Source organism: Rhinopithecus roxellana, chromosome 13 (assembly GCF_007565055.1).
Source record: "Rhinopithecus roxellana isolate Shanxi Qingling chromosome 13, ASM756505v1, whole genome shotgun sequence".
Taxonomy (NCBI): Eukaryota; Metazoa; Chordata; class Mammalia; order Primates; family Cercopithecidae; genus Rhinopithecus; species Rhinopithecus roxellana.
The window spans coordinates 58,028,385-58,045,105 of NC_044561.1; the positions used below are offsets into that span (position 1 = coordinate 58,028,385).

General features: G+C 51.7%; 2 protein-coding genes across 4 annotated transcripts; both read left to right on the forward strand.

Moving 5' to 3' along the window:
• Positions 1 to 3,015: 3,015 nt before the first annotated feature.
• VPREB3 (V-set pre-B cell surrogate light chain 3) lies at positions 3,016 to 4,727 on the forward strand. Its single transcript, XM_010369838.2, has 2 exons — positions 3,016 to 3,148; positions 4,272 to 4,727. The coding sequence occupies exons 1-2, from the start codon at positions 3,100 to 3,102 to the stop codon at positions 4,592 to 4,594; spliced, it is 372 nt and encodes a 123-aa protein (XP_010368140.1). The 5' UTR covers positions 3,016 to 3,099; the 3' UTR covers positions 4,595 to 4,727.
• Positions 4,728 to 5,071: 344 nt separating this feature from the next.
• Positions 5,072 to 15,274, forward strand: ZNF70 (zinc finger protein 70). 3 transcript variants are annotated; one of them, XM_030914809.1, is made up of 2 exons: positions 5,072 to 5,141; positions 11,638 to 14,309. In XM_030914809.1, the coding sequence occupies exon 2, from the start codon at positions 11,717 to 11,719 to the stop codon at positions 13,055 to 13,057; it is 1,341 nt and encodes a 446-aa protein (XP_030770669.1). In that variant the 5' UTR covers positions 5,072 to 5,141; positions 11,638 to 11,716; the 3' UTR covers positions 13,058 to 14,309. The 3 variants fall into 3 exon arrangements, with proteins under 3 accessions (XP_030770669.1, XP_010368137.1, XP_030770668.1); XM_010369835.2 differs by lacking the exon at positions 5,072 to 5,141 and adding an exon at positions 6,350 to 6,731 and having other exon boundaries at positions 11,638 to 15,274; XM_030914808.1 differs by lacking the exon at positions 5,072 to 5,141 and adding an exon at positions 6,364 to 6,461.
• Positions 15,275 to 16,721: the final 1,447 nt, after the last annotated feature.

Sequence of the window (16,721 nt, forward strand, 5' to 3'; positions counted from 1 at the left end):
CATGAGGTCAGGAGATCCAGACCAGCCAGACCAACACGGTGAAACCGACCAACGTGGTGAAACCCCGTCTCTACTAAAAAAAATACCAGCTACTTGGGAGGCTGAGGCAGGAGAATCACTTTGAACCTGGGAGGCAGAGGTTGCAGTGAGCTGAGATCCCACCACTGCACTCCAGCCTAGGCAACGAAGAGCGAAACTCTGAAACTCTGTCTCAAAAAAAAAAAAAAAAAAGGAAAGAAAGAAAGAAAAGATAGTTTGTGGCCGGGCGCGGTGGCTCAAGCCTGTAATCCCAGCACTTTGGGAGGCCGAGACGGGCAGATCACGAGGTCAGGAGATCGAGACCATCCTGGCTAACACGGTGAAACCCCGTCTCTACTAAAAATACAAAAAAAACTAGCCGGGCGAAGTGGCAGGCGCCTGTAGTCCCAGCTACTCGGGAGGCTGAGGCAGGAGAATGGCGTAAACCCGGGAGGCGGAGCTTGCAGTGAGCTGAGATCTGGCCACTGCACTCCAGTCCGGGCGACAGAGCGAGACTCCGCCTCAAAAAAAAAAAAAAAAGAAAAGAAAAGATAGTTTGTTACTCAAAGTTCCCCTAAAAAAGGGAGTACACCAAGGTGTGCCACACAGGAAGCAGAAGGAGTGGGCGAAACTGTGGGCAAGGGCCTCTATTGTGGTTTCCAAGGCTGGGCTGGCAGGTTTAGGACTGAATAATTAAAGTGGATTCTGGAGTGTGAGCTGTCCCTAGTTGTCTGGTGCGTAGACCTGGAGAGATTAGGGCAGGTGGAGTATAAGAGCAGATTAAGGAGGGAGTTGAGGGGGTTGGGATTAGTTGACTTGCGTTTGAAAAGCATGCTTTTAGAGGAGTTACTTACTCTCATGGCTGGGTGAGGTGGCTCATGCTTGTAATCCCAGCACGTTGAGAGCCCAAAGTAGATGGATCATTTGACGTCAGGAGACTGAGATCAGCTTGGCCAATGTGGTGAAATCCCATCTTTACTAAAAATACAAAAAGAATTAGCTGGGCCTGGTGGCACATGCCTGTAATCCCAGGTACTTGGGAGGCTGAGGCAGGAAAATCGCTTGAACCCGGGAGGCAGAGGTTGCAGTTAGCGGAGATAGCGCCATTGCACTCCAGCCTGGGCGACAGAACGAGACTCTGTCTGATAAAAAAGAAAAAGAGTTATTTACTATCTATAGAGACTGGGTAACCTTGGGAGGGTCAGTCCCACAATGGTCAACAAGTCCCCAGATTACAGAGCATTGGAATACAGAAAATAAATGACATGGTTAATCCACCCCCTGTGGCCAGCACTTAGCAAATAGGTCCCATCTTTGCATTTTCATAATCCTCAGGCTGGCATTATGCTTAACTTCATGTTCCAGATGAGAAAACTGAGGCACAGTAGGGGGAAGTAACTTGGCCGAAGTCATGCAGTTAAGAAGAGCAGGAGCTAGGATTCAAACCCAAGTTCAAAACCACCTCATCTACTTGGAATCCTGGCAAATTAAAGGTTGTGATAATTAATGTCCAGTGCTGGCAAGGATGCGAAGTCACTGTAAACTCTCTTACTCTGCTGGTGGAAGACCAGATTAATACAAACACATGGGGAACCCTAGCAGACCTAGTAAAGCTAAATGTATTCTTTCCTTGCTGTCTGGCAGCTCCATTCCTGGGTGTCTCTCCAGCACAAATGAGTGCACCAAAAGACATGGACAGAGACATTCACAGAAGTTTTCTTTGTAATGGCCAAAGACTGGAGAGCATCCAAATGTCTAACAATAGGAGAATGGAGAAAATGATTACGGTGCATTCACACAATGGATTACACACAGCTATGGGCATGAATGAAATATTGCTGCACACACATGGATCACTCTCATCATGTTCAACAAAAGAAGCAGCACAAAAGAGGGCACACTGTCGTTCCACTTATAGTTGAAGCTCTAGAGCAGGCAAAAACTAATCTAAGGTGATAGAAGTCAGAATGATGATTCCCTTGAGGGTGCAGGTCATTATTAACTGAGGGGGCCTCTGGGGAGATGGAGATGTTCTTTTTTTCTTTTTGAGACAGAGTCTCGCTCTGTCACCCAGGCTGAAGTGCAGTGGTGTGATCTTGGCTCTCTGCAACCTCCATCTCCCTGGTTCAAGCAATTTTCCTGCCTCAGCCTCTCCAGTGGTTGGGACTACAGGCACCCGCCACCATGCCCAGCTAATTTTAGTATTTTTAGTAGAGATGGGATTTCACCATGTTGGCCAGGCTGGTCTTGAACTCCTGACCTCAAGTGATCCGCCTTCCTCGGCCTCCAAAAGTGCTGGGATTATAGGCGTGAGCCACCGCCCTCAGCTGAGATTTTCTAAATCTTGATCTGGGTGGAGGTTGCAGGAGTGTGTGTGTGCGCGCGCGCGCACGCGTGCACACGCGTGCATGTGCGAGCATACATACATATACATAAAATCATCAAGCTATACACTTAAGATTTATGCACTTTACTGTATGCTAGTTGTACCTCAATAAAAAAAGTAGATTTCTACCTGCTATAACTGCACATGAGAACTTCTGGGCTCCTGTTCCTTTTTTTTTTTTTTTTTTTTTTTGAGACGGAGTCTTGTTCTGCCGCCCAGGCTGGAGTGCAGTGGCCGGATCTCAGCTCACTGCAAGCTCCGCCTCCCGGGTTTACGCCATTCTCCTGCCTCAGCCTCCCGAGTAGCTGGGACTACAGGTGCCCGCCTCGTCGCCCGGCTATTTTTTTTTGTATTTTTTAGTAGAGACGGGGTTTCACCATATTAGCCAGGATGGTCTCGATCTCCTGACCTCGTGATCCGCCCGTCTCGGCCTCCCAAAGTGCTGGGATTACAGGCTTGAGCCACCGCGCCAGGCCGGGCTCCTGTTCTTGGAAGGCCTTGTGGTGCCAGGACCCTGGCATTTGGGAAGATGGGGCTTGGCCATTGGGCGCCAGTCACCACCCCTCCTTCCTCAGTCAATAGGCTGATTTGCATGCTCTGTTGTGGTCCAGTGGTCTTCCCAGCCCTGTGCCCCAAAGCACCTGGAGCATATAGCCTTGCAGAACTTCTCCTTGCCTGCCTCCCTGCCTCTGGCCATGGCCTGCTGGTGCCTCAGCTTCCTTCTGATGGGGACCTTCCTGTCAGGTGAATCCTCCCTGGGCCTCACTCACCTGGGTGTGGGGTGGGGAACAGTACTGAACCCAGAAGGCCCCTGCAAGGAGGCAAATGGATGGGGACAGTAGAGCAGGTGCTGGGAGGGGTATTTTTTTTTTTTTTTTGAGACGGAGTTTTGCTCTTGTTGCCCAGGCTGGAGTGCAATGGCGCAATCTCGGCTCAATGCACCTCCACCTCCCGGGTTCAAGTGATTCTCCTGCCTCAGCCTCCTGAGTAGCTGGGATTACAGGCATGCGCCAACACACCTGTCTAATTTTGTATTATTAGTAGAGACAGGGTTTCTCCATGTTGGTCAGGCTGGTCTCAAACTCCTGACCTCAGGTGATCTGCCCACCTCAACCTCCCAAAGTGCTAGGATTATAGGCTTGAGCCACCACGCCTGGCTGGATGGGGTATTGAGGTAGAGGGGTGACCTGGCTTCAGGCAGCTCTGCCCTTGACCTGGGGCAAATCACTTCCCTGTGTGGGTTTTGATTTTCCCATTGGTGAACAACCAGATCACTAGAGCCCCGGACTCTGACTTTGGGTCTCCTTCTTAGTTTTTCACAGGGGAAGCTATTGTGGGCTGGTCCCTACCCCACAGGACCTGAGGCAATCTAACCTCCCTGAGAGGGTCCCTGCAGCCAGTTGCCTGAGGCTGAGTAGATGTGTGGGACAGCCCAGGAGGTTCCTGGGGTTGGTTAGTCTGTATTCAGGGTTTGGAAGAGCTGAAGTGAAGTGGGCAGGGAAGTGGGGGAGGAGGGGTGCAGTTCTTCAGAAACGTGGGTGGGTAGCAGAGGGACCTAGAGGCTGCTAGTCCAACCTTCTGAGCTCTGGGCCTTTAACTGAACACGGATCCTTTAGGGTATGGCACTAATGGGGACTTGGGGGCTAACTCCAAATCCCTCACTCACAAAGGGAGATGGAGGTCCAGAGAGGGCACCCTAAGTCACACAGAACCAGGCCTCCTGCGCCCCATTCACTGCTAATCCCATAGCACTGGGCTATGAGCCCTTTGGAACTGGAAGCCTCCATGGAGTCCAACCAAGTTTTCATAGGGCAGGGGTGGGAGAGAAGGAGCTCAGGCTGGGCCTGAGTGGGTTTGTGTCTCTCAGTCTCCCAGACAGTCCTGGCCCAGCCGGATGCACTGCTGGTCTTCCCAGGCCAAGTGGCTCAACTCTCCTGCACGCTCAGCCCCCAGCACGTCACCATCAGGGACTATGGTGTGTCCTGGTACCAGCAGCGGGCAGGCAGTGCCCCTCGATATCTCCTCTACTACCGCTCGGAGGAGGATCACCACCGGCCTGCTGACATCCCTGATCGATTCTCTGCAGCCAAGGATGAGGCCCACAATGCCTGTGTCCTCACCATCAGTCCCGTGCAGCCTGAAGATGACGCGGATTACTACTGCTCTGTTGGCTACGGCTTTGGTCCCTAGGGGTGGGGTGTGAGAGGAGTGCCTCCCCTCTGCCTCCCGTTTCTGCCCCTGACCTTGGGTCCGTTTTTAACTTTCTCTGAGCCTTGCTTCCCCTCTGTAAAATGGGTTAATAATATTCAACATGTCAACAACAGCTATTGTGAGGGTCATGAGATCCTGGCTGAAAAATGTGACTGTGGTGGGTCTGGGAGTTGAAGACCCACTCTTGGGGTGGGGTGCAGTGTGCGGGGGAATGGGGATTCTGGGGACTGTTGTCAAAGAGGAAGCACCTGAGACTCTTGGGGCATGGCCCAGACTCCCCCCTGGCCCCCTGGGGAATCAAACTGGTAGCCTGACCTTCCTGTGACCTGAGGAGCTGGAGGGAGAAAAAGGAACCAGCCCTTGATGCCCCCAACTCTGCATGGTTGGTTATGGTCCAAGGGTTATGGCTCTAGGGTGGCTGGTCCCCATGAAGCTCAGGCTGTTGGCTTGGGGAGGGGCAGCCACTGCCTACCCCTTGGAGTCTGTGCCCAAGGCCCGACAGAGCACTGATGGGGCAGGAAGGCAGGTGTGTGTAGGTAGCATGCGGGGGCACTCGAGCGCCATGGCTGAGGGTGCTGAAGGCAGGTGGGCAGACGGCTGGGGCAGAATCTCTTTTCTCGGGACAATGTGTTCTCCTGATGTCCTGTGATTGGGCCAAGGTCTGTGGAGGGAAGCTCTCCCACAAGCTGGGCAGCTGCACCTGAGCTGGGGCGGGCATGGGCAGAATACTGGGTGGAGGAGTCAGTCTTGCCATCAGCAGCAAGGAGCGGGTGGAGATGTTTGTTTTTTTTTTTTTTTTTTGAGATGAGTCTCGCTCTGTCACCCAGGCTGGAGTGCAATGGCACTATCTTGGCTCACTGCAACCTCCGCCTTTCAGGGTCAAACGATTCTCCTGCCTCAGTAGCTGGGATTACAGGCGCGTGTCACCACTCCTGGCTAATTTTTAGTAGAGACAGGGTTTCACCATGTTGGTCAGGCTGAGTCTCGAACTCCTGACCTCGTGATCCAACCGCCTCGGCCTCCCAAAATGCTGGGATTAAAGGCGTGAGCCACTGCGCCCGGCCAGGGGGGGCGCAGATTTCAGTAACACATTCCTCTTCCCTCCCACTGCGCCTGAGAGACCGCGCTTCAGGTCGAAGTCAGCCCTGGGATGCAGAGAGTTGCAGGGCTCAGGGTCCTGGGATGGTCCCGCAGACACTCCTAGCTCTTCGCCTGCCCCTTCTCATCTCTTTCTGTTGGGGGCGGGGAGGGCAGGCAGGACCAGGGCTACCCTTGAAACAGGTTGAGGGAGGCAGATCCTAACAGGACCCCGGTGCCTGTGTAGAGTGACAGGGTCGACAGCTCTGGGGCTCCACTCTCCTTTCCCTGAAGACCCCAGCTGCTTCAGTAGCTTCTGGCTTGCACCCAGCCCCAGCGCAGATTCCCCGAGTGCCGGCGGCTCGAGGTCCGCCCGCCCGTCCCGACCTGTTTCCTCCTCTACTCTCCTGCCAACGCCTGCCCATCTCTGTTTCCCGGAGGGCCAGAGCCACCATGTCGACCGGAGAGGCTCTCCTGACTCGGGTCCTTATGTTCCGGGGCTCGGGCGGCTATCCGCGGCAAACCCCGGCGCGGTGGGACCACCGAGACGCCGGGACCTCCGCGCGGCCTAGAGTGGTCCCGGAAGTGCCCGCGGGTCGGGGGCGGGGCTCTGGGCTCTAGGGCGGCCGCGGGCGCAGCGTCCGCAGCTGCAGCGGAGCAAGGCAGCGTCGGCCGCCTCGGCCGCGGGTTGGAGCAGCTCAGGTGCGGCCCCGCCCCGCCCGCCTGCGGCCCCGCCCCGGCCCAGGTGAGCTGCCCCGCCCCGGCCCAGGTGAGTGGCCCCGCGTCCGTCGGTGTGACTCAAGTCCGCCTGACCACCTGTCTCTCCGGTGGCCCTGGGTGCGCGTGTCCCCAATAGCGGGGAAACCTGTAGGGGCGCCACGTCGCCGCCTGGGCAGCGTGTGCGGGTCCGTGGCCACTCTTGGGCCCCCAGCCAGGAAACCTTGACTACACTAAGGGTTTGCAGGGTGCCCAGGCCCTAGGGACTCTCTGGAGGATGGGATGACAGATGCAGAAGGACCCGGAGAAGGCCCTGACAGAGGTGGGAAGCATGGAGTTGCAGACCTTTGCATTTTGGGTCCAAAAACACTTAACATGTTGTGGGAGACAGATAAAGGGTTGCCAACTTTTTATCCTGAGTGGAGACTTCAGCGTGTAGGGGCTACGTAGTGGGAATGGAAAACCTCTACGGAGGGAAGTTTGAGAACATCAGGATTTAACAGGTGGGAGGAGGAAGAGTTGCAATCTAAAGATATCAAGAAAGAGAACTTGGAAGGCATGAAAATTGGGAAGAAAGCGTTCAGAAGCCAAGGGAAGAAAGCGAGGGTGGGGATGGGGTTGTGGGGGTAGCTCAAAGCTTTCATGCACCCAGGTAGGCAATGTGGGCGGGTGAAGGGATATTGTCACATCTTCGTTTTTCAAGAGAAAGCCAGAAACCTACTGAGTTTTAAATATTGGCAACTAAGGAAAATGAACAGGAAAAGCCGAACTCTTCGAGAGCCAAACATAACGTAGCAGGATCTCCAGGCTGCCAATTTGCAACCTCTGAAATGAAGGGTTTTGAGAAGGAGGTATTGGAGAGCAGTGCCAGATGGGGTGGGAAGGTGAGGACTGAGAAGAGAGGGACTTGGCAATGAGGAGGTCGTCGGATGCCAGAGCTGAGGTCCCAGCTGAAATCAGAAACTCGAAATTTGTCGTGATGCCATACATAGTTGTATGATTTTTCTTGGCAACATTTAACAACTTAGGAGGAACTGGTAGAGAAGGCTGGGACTTAGCGGCTAGTTGCAGCCGGACGAGGAGGTGAGGAGCATGGTGCTGGAGCATGAGAGTTAAGTGACTCGCATAGTATAGAGAGAGTCTAAGCTGGATGGAGAAGGGGTGGAACTGGCAAAGGAGAACTAGAGTAAAAATGGCTTGGATTTCATGAGGTCGAAAAGCATAAATTGAGTGAGAGAGCTGGAAGCGTTGGAGATTATGGGTTGCTGAAGAGGAGGGGGAGGGGGAGAGGAGTTGAAGTGATCTAAGAATTTTTGAAAATACTTTAGGGCTGGGCGAGGGGGCTCATGCCTGTAATACCAGCATTTTAGGAGGCCAAGATGGGTGGATCGCATGAGCTCAGGAATTCGAGACCAGCCTGCGCAACATGGCGAAAACCCGTCTCTACAAAAAGTACAAAAATTAGACAGGCGTGGCACGTGCCTGTAGTCCCAGCTACTTTTGTTTCTTTTCTTTTCTTTTTTTCTTTTTTCTTTTTCTTTTTTTTTTTTTTTTTTGAGACAGAGTCTCGTACTGTCGCCCAGGCTGGAGTGCAGTGGCGCGATCTCTGCTCACTGCAAGCTCCGCCTCCTGGGTTCACACCGTTTTCCTGCCTCAGCCTCCCAAGTGGCTGGGACTATAGGTGCCCGCCACCCAGCCCGGCTAATTTTTTTGTATTTTTAGTAGAGACGGGGTTCACTGTGTTAGCCAGGATGGTGTCCCAGCTACTTAGAAGGCTGAGATGGGAGAATCACTTGAGCCCGGGAGCCAGAGGTTCCAGTGAGCTGTAATCACACCCCTGCACTCCGTCCTGGAAAAAGAAAATACTTTAGTTCAGTCCTTTTTTAAAATACATCCAGTCTTTCTATTGGCTGAAAAATCATTTTAAAAAATCATTTCTGGGCCGGGCGTGGTGGCTCACGCCTGTAATCCCAGCACTTTGGGATGCCAAGGCGGGCGGATCACCTAAGGTCAGGAGTTTGAGACCAGCCTGGCCAACATGGTGAAACCCCGTGTCTACTAAAAATACAAAAATTATCCGGGCCTGGTGGCAAGTGCCTGTAATCCCAGCTATTCAGGAGGCTGAGGCAGGAGAATTGCTTGAACCCAGGAGGCGGAGGTTGCAGTGAGCCAAGATTGCGCCATTGCACTCCAGGCTGGGCAACAAGAGTGAGACTCCGTCTCAAAAAAAAAAAAAAAAAAATCATTTCTGCTGGGCATGGTGGCTCATGCCTGAAATCCAGCACTTTGGGAGGTGGAGGTGGGAGGATTGCTTGAGCCCAGGAGTTCAAGACTAGCCTGGGCAACATAATATTATCTCATCTCTAAATAAAAAACTAGCTGGGTGTGCTGACTTGCCTCTGTAGTCCCAGCTACTTGAGAGGCTGAGGTGGGAGGATCAGTTGAGCCTGGGAGGTCAAGGCTGCAGTGAGCGGTGATTCCACTCCTGCACTCCAGCCTGGGTGACAGAGTGAGACCTTGTCTCAACAAAAAAAAATTTTTTTCAAGTAGAAATGAGTTCTGACTATTCTGGTTAATTTAGTATATATATATTTTAAGGCAGTTACTCCCTAGATTCAGTATAAGGATAATAGTACCTTTGTATAGAGTTGTGAAGATTAAATGAGGTGCCATGAAGGACCTATTAATGCCTAGCACATAGTAGGTGCTCAGTGAATATGAGCTGTTGTTATCGTTATTGTGTCACCTGAAGACTTTGCCTTTATCTAGCACAGAAGTTTCTGAATAGAGCTCTTTGGGGCTTCTTCAGGGGCCACAGCTGGGAGGGGGAGTGCTGAGTGGGCTGTTCTAGCTTCCTTCATTGTCCCTGCTAATGCGCCATCCTTCAACTGGAGCAGCTCTGCTTTTGTCTGTTTTATTTATTTGTATCTCCTAGACCAGTGATCCCCAACGTTTTTGGCATCAGGGACCAGTTTTGCGGAAGACAATTTTTCCCTGAATGGGTGGGGGACATGGGGGATGGTTTTGAGATGAAACTGTTCCACCTCAGATCATCAGGTGTTACATTCTCACGAGGAGTGCACAACCTAGATCCCTCATATGCACAGTTCACAATAGGGTATGAGTTCCTATGAGAATCTAATGCCGCTGCTGATCTGATAGGAGGCAGAGCTCAGGCTGTAATGCTCGCTCACCTTCCACTCACCTTCTGCTCTGCAGCCTGGTTCCTAACAGGCCACAGACCGGTGCCTGTCCCCCACCCTGGGAGTTGGGGACCCCTGTCCTAGACAGTTGACTTATTTGACTAAAGTGTTCTTTGACCAAAAAAAGTGACAGTTCTAGCACAAAAACAAAGGGCTTTTCCTCCATTTGATCACTTATTCAACAACTTTGTTCACTGGAATTATGCTTTTGTGCTGGGGGCTGGAGCTTCTGAAATGAAGGAGTGTAGTATTTGCCCTTAGGGGATTTTCAAGCTAATGGTGAGGGCCTGAGATGGTGAACAACCTGAGGGTGCAAAGAAAAGGGGACATTTGGACAAGTCCTGAAGGCTGAGCAAGTGGCAGTCTGAGAATGGTCCTTACCTGTTAGGACCAGACAACAGGAGTGCAAATTAGTCATCGAGCTGGAAAATTGGAAGTGTTGGAGGGACCAGCCTGGGCAATACAGTGCGACCTCATCTCTACAAAAAGAAATAATTAAAAAAATTAGCAGAGTGTGGTGGCGTACACCTGTAGTCCCAGCTGTTCAGGAGACTAAGGTGGGAGGATCACTTGAGCCTGGGAGGCAGAGGTTTCGGTGAACCAAGATCACACCACTATACTCCAGCCTGGGCAACAGGGCGAGAGCCTATCTCAAATAAAAAAGAAGAAGTGTATAGGAGAGACAGGCAGGAGGTGGATTGGAAGGGCCAGGTGTGAAGGAGTTGGGCTGTCACAAGATCCTAAGAAGAGAACCACCAGGCCGGGCACGGTGGCTCACGCCTGTAATCCCAGTACTTTGGGAGGCTGAGGCAGGTAGATCACTTGAGGTCAGAAGTTTGAGACCAGCCTGGCCAACATGGTGAAACCCGGTCTCTACTAAAAATACAAAAATTAGCCAGGCATGGTGGCGGGCACCTGTAATCCCAGCTACTTGGGAGGCCAAGGCAGGAGAATCACTTGAAATTAGAAGGCAGAGGTTGCAGTAAGCCAAGATCGCGCCACTGTACTCCAGCCTGGGCGAAAGAGTGAACTCCATCTCAAAAAAAAAAAAAAAAAAAGAAAAGAAGGGAACCACCATAATCCATAATCGGGCTTACGTTTTAGATATTTGACTCTATTGTTAGTGTAGGGCATGCACCAGAGGGAGAGGTGGAAACCAGAGGTCAGCAGCTAGTTTGGAGGTGAGCACTAAAAAGATCCCAGGAGGTAGCACTGAAGCCTGAGCTGCAGAGTGGCAGTGAGGACTGAGAGACAGAGACGCTGCCCATGCAGCCTCAGGAAGTAGATAGGAGGGGACCAGTTGGGTGAGAATAACAGCAGCTATGCTGACTCCCAGGCTGGGGCACTTGGCTGGAGGGAGTGCGGCTGAAGTAGGGTAAGGGAAGAGTTCTCTTTCTCTTTCTGTCACCCAGTAGCTGGAGTCTTGCTCCTTTTCTGCAGTGGCCCCACTTCCTAGTTGTTGTTGTTGTTGTTGTTTGAGACAGAGTCTCGCTTTGTCACCCACGTTGGAGTGCAGTGGGGTGATCTCTGCTCACTGCAGTCTTTGCCTCCCAGGTTCAAGTGAGTCTCCTGCCTCACCCTCCCTAGTAGCTGGGATTACAGGCATCCACCACCACACCCGGCTAATTGTTTTGTATTTTTAGCGGAGACGGGATTTCACCATGTGACCAGGCTGGTCACTCCTAACCTCTAGTGATCTGCCAGCCACGGCCTCCCAAAGTGCTAGGATTATAGGTGTAAGCCACCGCGCCCAGCCCTCACTTCCTGTTTTAGCTCACCTTTCTGAACACCTTCAGCCCGTAGAGTCTAGGACACCATGATGTGGCACTTGATTGTGTCTGTCTGTCTGCCTTCAGTTGTCTGTGCTAAGCAAAACTTGCCTCTAACTCATTTGGGATCGTCTTCAGGGCAAGATTGTGTCTTATGCATATTTGGTTATTTCTAGATTCTAGGACAGGAAGCTGGCATTCTAGGACATGAGCTGCTTGACTTGCTGACTTGACAGCGTTCCTGTTTTCTTTTCAGATTGTCAGAACATTAAGTGTAGCCCAAAGAAGAACATTTTTAAAGAAATACAACCATTGGGGATGATAGCAGATTCACAATGGAGGTTCCCCCAGCAACCAAGTTTGGTGAGACCTTTGCATTTGAGAACAGGTTAGAGTCACAACGAGGACTTTTCCCAGGGGAGGACCTGGGGGACCCTTTTCTTCAGGAAAGAGGTTTGGAGCAAATGGCTGTGATCTACAAGGAGATCCCTCTTGGTGAGCAAGACGAAGAACATGATGATTACGAGGGGAATTTCAGTTTGTGCTCAAGCCCTGTTCAGCATCAAAGTATCCCCCCAGGAACCAGACCCCAGGATGATGAGCTCTTCGGACAAACCTTTCTCCAGAAATCTGACCTCAGCGTATGTCAGATAATCCACAGTGAAGAACCCAGTCCATGCGATTGTGCAGAAACAGACAGAGGGGACTCAGGACCTAACACGCTTCACAGAACCCCACAACCAGCCAAGCCCTACGCGTGTCGAGAGTGTGGGAAGGCCTTCAGCCAGAGCTCGCACCTGCTCCGACACCTGGTGATCCACACTGGGGAGAAGCCCTATGAGTGCTGTGAGTGCGGGAAGGCCTTCAGCCAGAGCTCCCACCTGCTCAGGCACCAGATCATCCACACCGGGGAGAAGCCCTATGAGTGCCGGGAGTGTGGGAAGGCCTTCCGCCAGAGCTCAGCCCTCACACAGCACCAAAAGATCCACACCGGAAAGAGGCCCTACGAATGCAGGGAATGCGGGAAGGATTTCAGCCGGAGCTCCAGCCTCAGAAAACACGAGAGGATTCATACAGGAGAGAGACCTTATCAGTGTAAGGAATGTGGGAAATCCTTCAACCAGAGCTCAGGCCTGAGCCAGCATCGGAAGATCCATACCCTAAAGAAACCTCACGAGTGCGATCTCTGTGGGAAAGCCTTTTGTCACAGGTCACACCTCATCCGACACCAGCGGATCCACACTGGGAAGAAACCATACAAATGCGATGAGTGTGGGAAGGCCTTCAGCCAGAGCTCCAACCTCATTGAGCACCGCAAGACCCACACCGGCGAGAAACCCTACAAATGTCAAAAGTGCGGAAAGGCCTTCAGCCAGAGCTCCTCCCTCATCGAGCACCAGCGCATCCACACCGGTGAGAAGCCCTACGAGTGCTGTCAGTGTGGCAAGGCCTTTTGCCACAGCTCTGCGCTGATCCAGCACCAGAGAATCCACACTGGCAAGAAGCCCTACACCTGCGAGTGTGGCAAAGCCTTCCGGCACCGGTCAGCCCTCATCGAGCACTATAAAACCCACACCAGAGAGAAGCCCTATGTGTGCAATCTGTGTGGCAAGTCCTTCCGGGGGAGCTCGCACCTGATTCGCCATCAGAAGATTCATTCTGGGGAGAAGCTATAGAAAGAGGAGCCCACACAAAGCTTGAAAGCCTGTGCTAGATGGAGCCCTTATTCCACATCGCATGGTCTCCAAGACCCCACCTACCTCCCTGATGCTGAATGGAAACCCTCCAACCTAAGCGCTCTTGAACATCCCACTAGCAGGAAGGCCCCACATGGCCCCCGGCCAAGCACGCCAGCTCTCAGCAGGTTTTCTGCATGGAAGAGAAGTCGGGGCGATAGGGAGGGCAGCTGGAAAAGAGAGCTGGCTTTCAGTTTCTCCTTCTTGCATTTGACTCCCAAGCCTACAGATTTTCATTTTACTCTGTCTTTGCTTTTCCCAGAATCCAGAAGAAGAATAAATGCCAAGAGGGAGAAAGTTGAGTTAAACCCAGGAAAATATCAAATGAACTCTTTAAATCAGGCTGCAGTCTGGCACTTTTAGAAGACAGAAACCACACTCACAGTCCAAATCAGTGGAAGAAAAATGAATTCAAAAGTAGAAGTGTCAGCAGCAAAGTAATTTTCTCACTGGGTTGGACATTGGTGGGGACAACCAAAACAGGTCTGCAGAACAAAGGCAGGTCTGGAGGGTGGGGCTTGGGATTGGGGGATACAGGGTGGTGAGCCCCTGGGCATGGTCTCTTAACCCTCTCCTTAGCCCTAGGGCAGTTTCCCTCAGACAGCTCTGTTATAGGAGGATAGAGATTTGATCCTGTTGGCCGGAGGATGTTTGACACCCAGCTGTGACTCAGCCTGGGCACTGGACGTGACTGCCCTCCAGGAATAACCCCTCCCTGAGACACAGTGTCCCCAAGACCACAGTGTGCCTTGGACATTAGCAGGGCCTGGGTCTGGTCTGGTCTGACAATGACGCAGCCCTCCTACCCCAGCGTCAGGGGACCTGGGAAGCTGGGTGGCTTGTTGGAGGAGGCCGTGTTCTAATCAGAAGGTCTGGGTTCAAGTCCTAGTTCCACCCCCTCCTAGCTGCGTGAACTTGAACAAGTTCTGTAACCTCCCCAGGCTCCATTTCCCCATCCAAGAGTTGGGGTAATGGGAACTGGCCACGTGCCTCTAAGGGTTGGTGCCAGGCTGCCATTCAGAATGCGGCCATGGTGAAAGTGCTTTGGCCACTGTGAGCAGTCATGGTGACTGAGGACAGATTCCCAGAGTGACCCCTGCCCCACCCCTGTGCATTTCTGCGGACTGGAGAGATGTTCCCATCTGGTTTGTGAGCGGTGGGACGTCTTACTGAAGAGGGCTTTCCCTCCCTCCGCCCCTTGCAGCCTGGGCTGTGTATGCCTGTGGATGCACTGTCCCACACAAGGACACGTCCTCTTGGATGCCATCCTGTGCCTCCTGTAGCAGCAGTGTCATTCCGCGCTTCCTTATTCTGTCTTCCCCGCCTGCCAACTAGGAGTTCATGTGGGGCTTGTTTAAACAGTACCATTGCCTGTGTCCCACCCGGCCCAGTTCAATCAGCCCCAGTGGTGGCAGGTTTTAAAGCTCCCCAGGTGATTATAACTTCCTAGTGTGCAGCCAGGCTGTGGGCCCTGTGCGGGGCTTTTTTTATTTGAGATGGAGTTTTGCTCTGTCTCCAGGCTGGAGTGCAGTGGTGTGATCTCTGCACACTGCAATCTCCGACTCCTGGGTTCAAGCGATTCCCCTGCCTCAGCCTCCTGAGTACCTGGGACTACAGGCACGTGCCACCATGCCTGAGTAATTTTTTGTATTTTTAGTACAGACGGGGTTTCGCCATGTTGGCCAGGATGGTCTCAATCTCCTGACCTCATGATCTGCCTGCCTGGGCCTCCCAAAGTGCTGGGATTACAGGCATGAGCCACCGCACCCAGCCTGTGCTGGGCTTTTATGCATCTCTTGACAGCTTCCAATGTCAGCCTGCTGGCTTTGGCTGAGCAGAGCTTGAAGGCCATTCTGTCTCAGTGCCCCCACTCCCTGCTCCCTGTACCCGGAGCCTCAGGGATGGGCTCAGGCAGTGATGGTCAGTTGAGCGCTTGGAAAGTGTTTGTCTGGGATTTCGGAGATCTCTTTAGTCCTGACTTCCCTCGGGCTCCTTAGAGCTAGTGGGGAAGGAGGCAGTCTAGTCTGTTTTGAAGTTTCCTAAACATTTATGGCTGAGCTAACATAACCTCATCATGGTAACACTGGCTATTGCAGCTGATCAGAAGCTCAGCATGGCCATTATGCCTAGTTTTGATGAATAAACATGGGAAAGCCATAATTAAGTTGGGCTTGATAGGCCAGAGATTTCCAAATGACAGATATGATGGGCTGGAGAGGTCATGGTGGGAGTTCCAGTCATGCCTCTGTCCAGCCCCTGTCTTTGCTATGTATGTGAAACATTTAACGTTTAACCAGCACTCCATTGTCCACCAGAACCCTCTGTGTGACCAGTTGGACCAACTGGGTGGTGCCCTGGGCATTGCTTGCAAGTGGCCTCATTTCAGGTCTGTCTCTATCAAGAGTGAAGAGAGAATGCTAGAATGCAGTTGGGACAGCAGGTGACATCAAGCAGGGGCCCCTGAAAGATCTACCTCCTCTTTACCCCTGCCCCTCTCCCCCACCGTTATCATCTGGCAAATGTCTGTTACCTACCTTTGGTCTCTCCCTCCCCATCCTTCCTGCACACCCCAGCCAAATTGATTTTTAAAGCATCACTTTGCACAAGTCACCACTCTCCTTAAAACCAACTTTCAGGAGCTTTTCTGCACATAAACCCTTGTTTCGGCCAACCTGCTTTACCCACTCTGAGCACATGGAGTTCAGGCCACCCCTGCTCACTCCAGCATCACTCCCAGCTCATAATTCTGTGCTGTTCTTGCATTTTGAAATATGTACTTTCTCCTCCTCTCCCTCCCTCTCTTTTTCTAATTTTTGTGTAACATGGAGATGAAGATCCCCCTCTCCCCCAGGGGTTAACAGATAAACATGATAAGACCAGGTACTTTTCTTTTTTGGAAGTATGACCAGAGCCCCAGAGCCTCATTCCCTCTGTTCAAATTCTTTCCTTGTTTTATAGGGGGTTTTTTGTTCTTTTTTTAGACAGAGTCTCACTGTCGCCTAGGCTGGAGTGCAGTGGTGCTGTCTCGGCTCACTGCAACTTCTGCCTCCTGGGTTCAAGTGATTCTCCTGCCTCAGCTTCCTGAGTAGCTGGGATTACAGGCACGCACCACCACGCCTGGCTAACTTTTGTGTTTTTAGTAGAGATGGGGTTTCACCATGTTGGTCAGGCTGGTCTCAAACTCCTAACCTCCTGATCTGCCTGCCTTGGCCTCCTAAAGTGTTGGGATTACAGGCGTGAGCCATGGCGCCTGGCCGGCTTATTAGATATTTATTTAAAACCCTCTTATTCTATTTAGATTCTCAAACAGTGTACAGTTATAAAAGATCATCCCTGGCGATATTTTAATCAGTTATCTTTTAATTTAGTTGTTCTTTGTTTTTGTTTTTGTTCTTTTTTTTTCTTTTTACGGCAGTGGTTTACTTAGATGTTGCTGAGTAGTACAAAACTCCAACTCTTGCTTTTATTTACTAATCTCTTTGTTTTGTCAGCATATATGTGTTCTCTCTCCTTTTTGTTTGTTTTTTTTACTTTATAATTCTAAGATTACTTAGATATAATTAATCATATTTTAAATATTTGAAGTAAATGTAGGTACTTTGGT

What these genes read in the sequence shown, in the direction of transcription:
- VPREB3 (XM_010369838.2), top strand. Translation starts at nt 3,100, where the DNA reads ATGGCCTGCTGGTGCCTCAGCTTCCTTCTGATGGGGACCTTCCTGTCA. An exon ending in GATGGGGACCTTCCTGTCAG is followed by an intron (nt 3,149 to 4,271) that starts GTGAATCCTCCC and finishes TGTGTCTCTCAG; the next exon opens with TCTCCCAGACAGTCCTGGCC.
- ZNF70 (XM_030914809.1), top strand. Translation starts at nt 11,717, where the DNA reads ATGGAGGTTCCCCCAGCAACCAAGTTTGGTGAGACCTTTGCATTTGAG.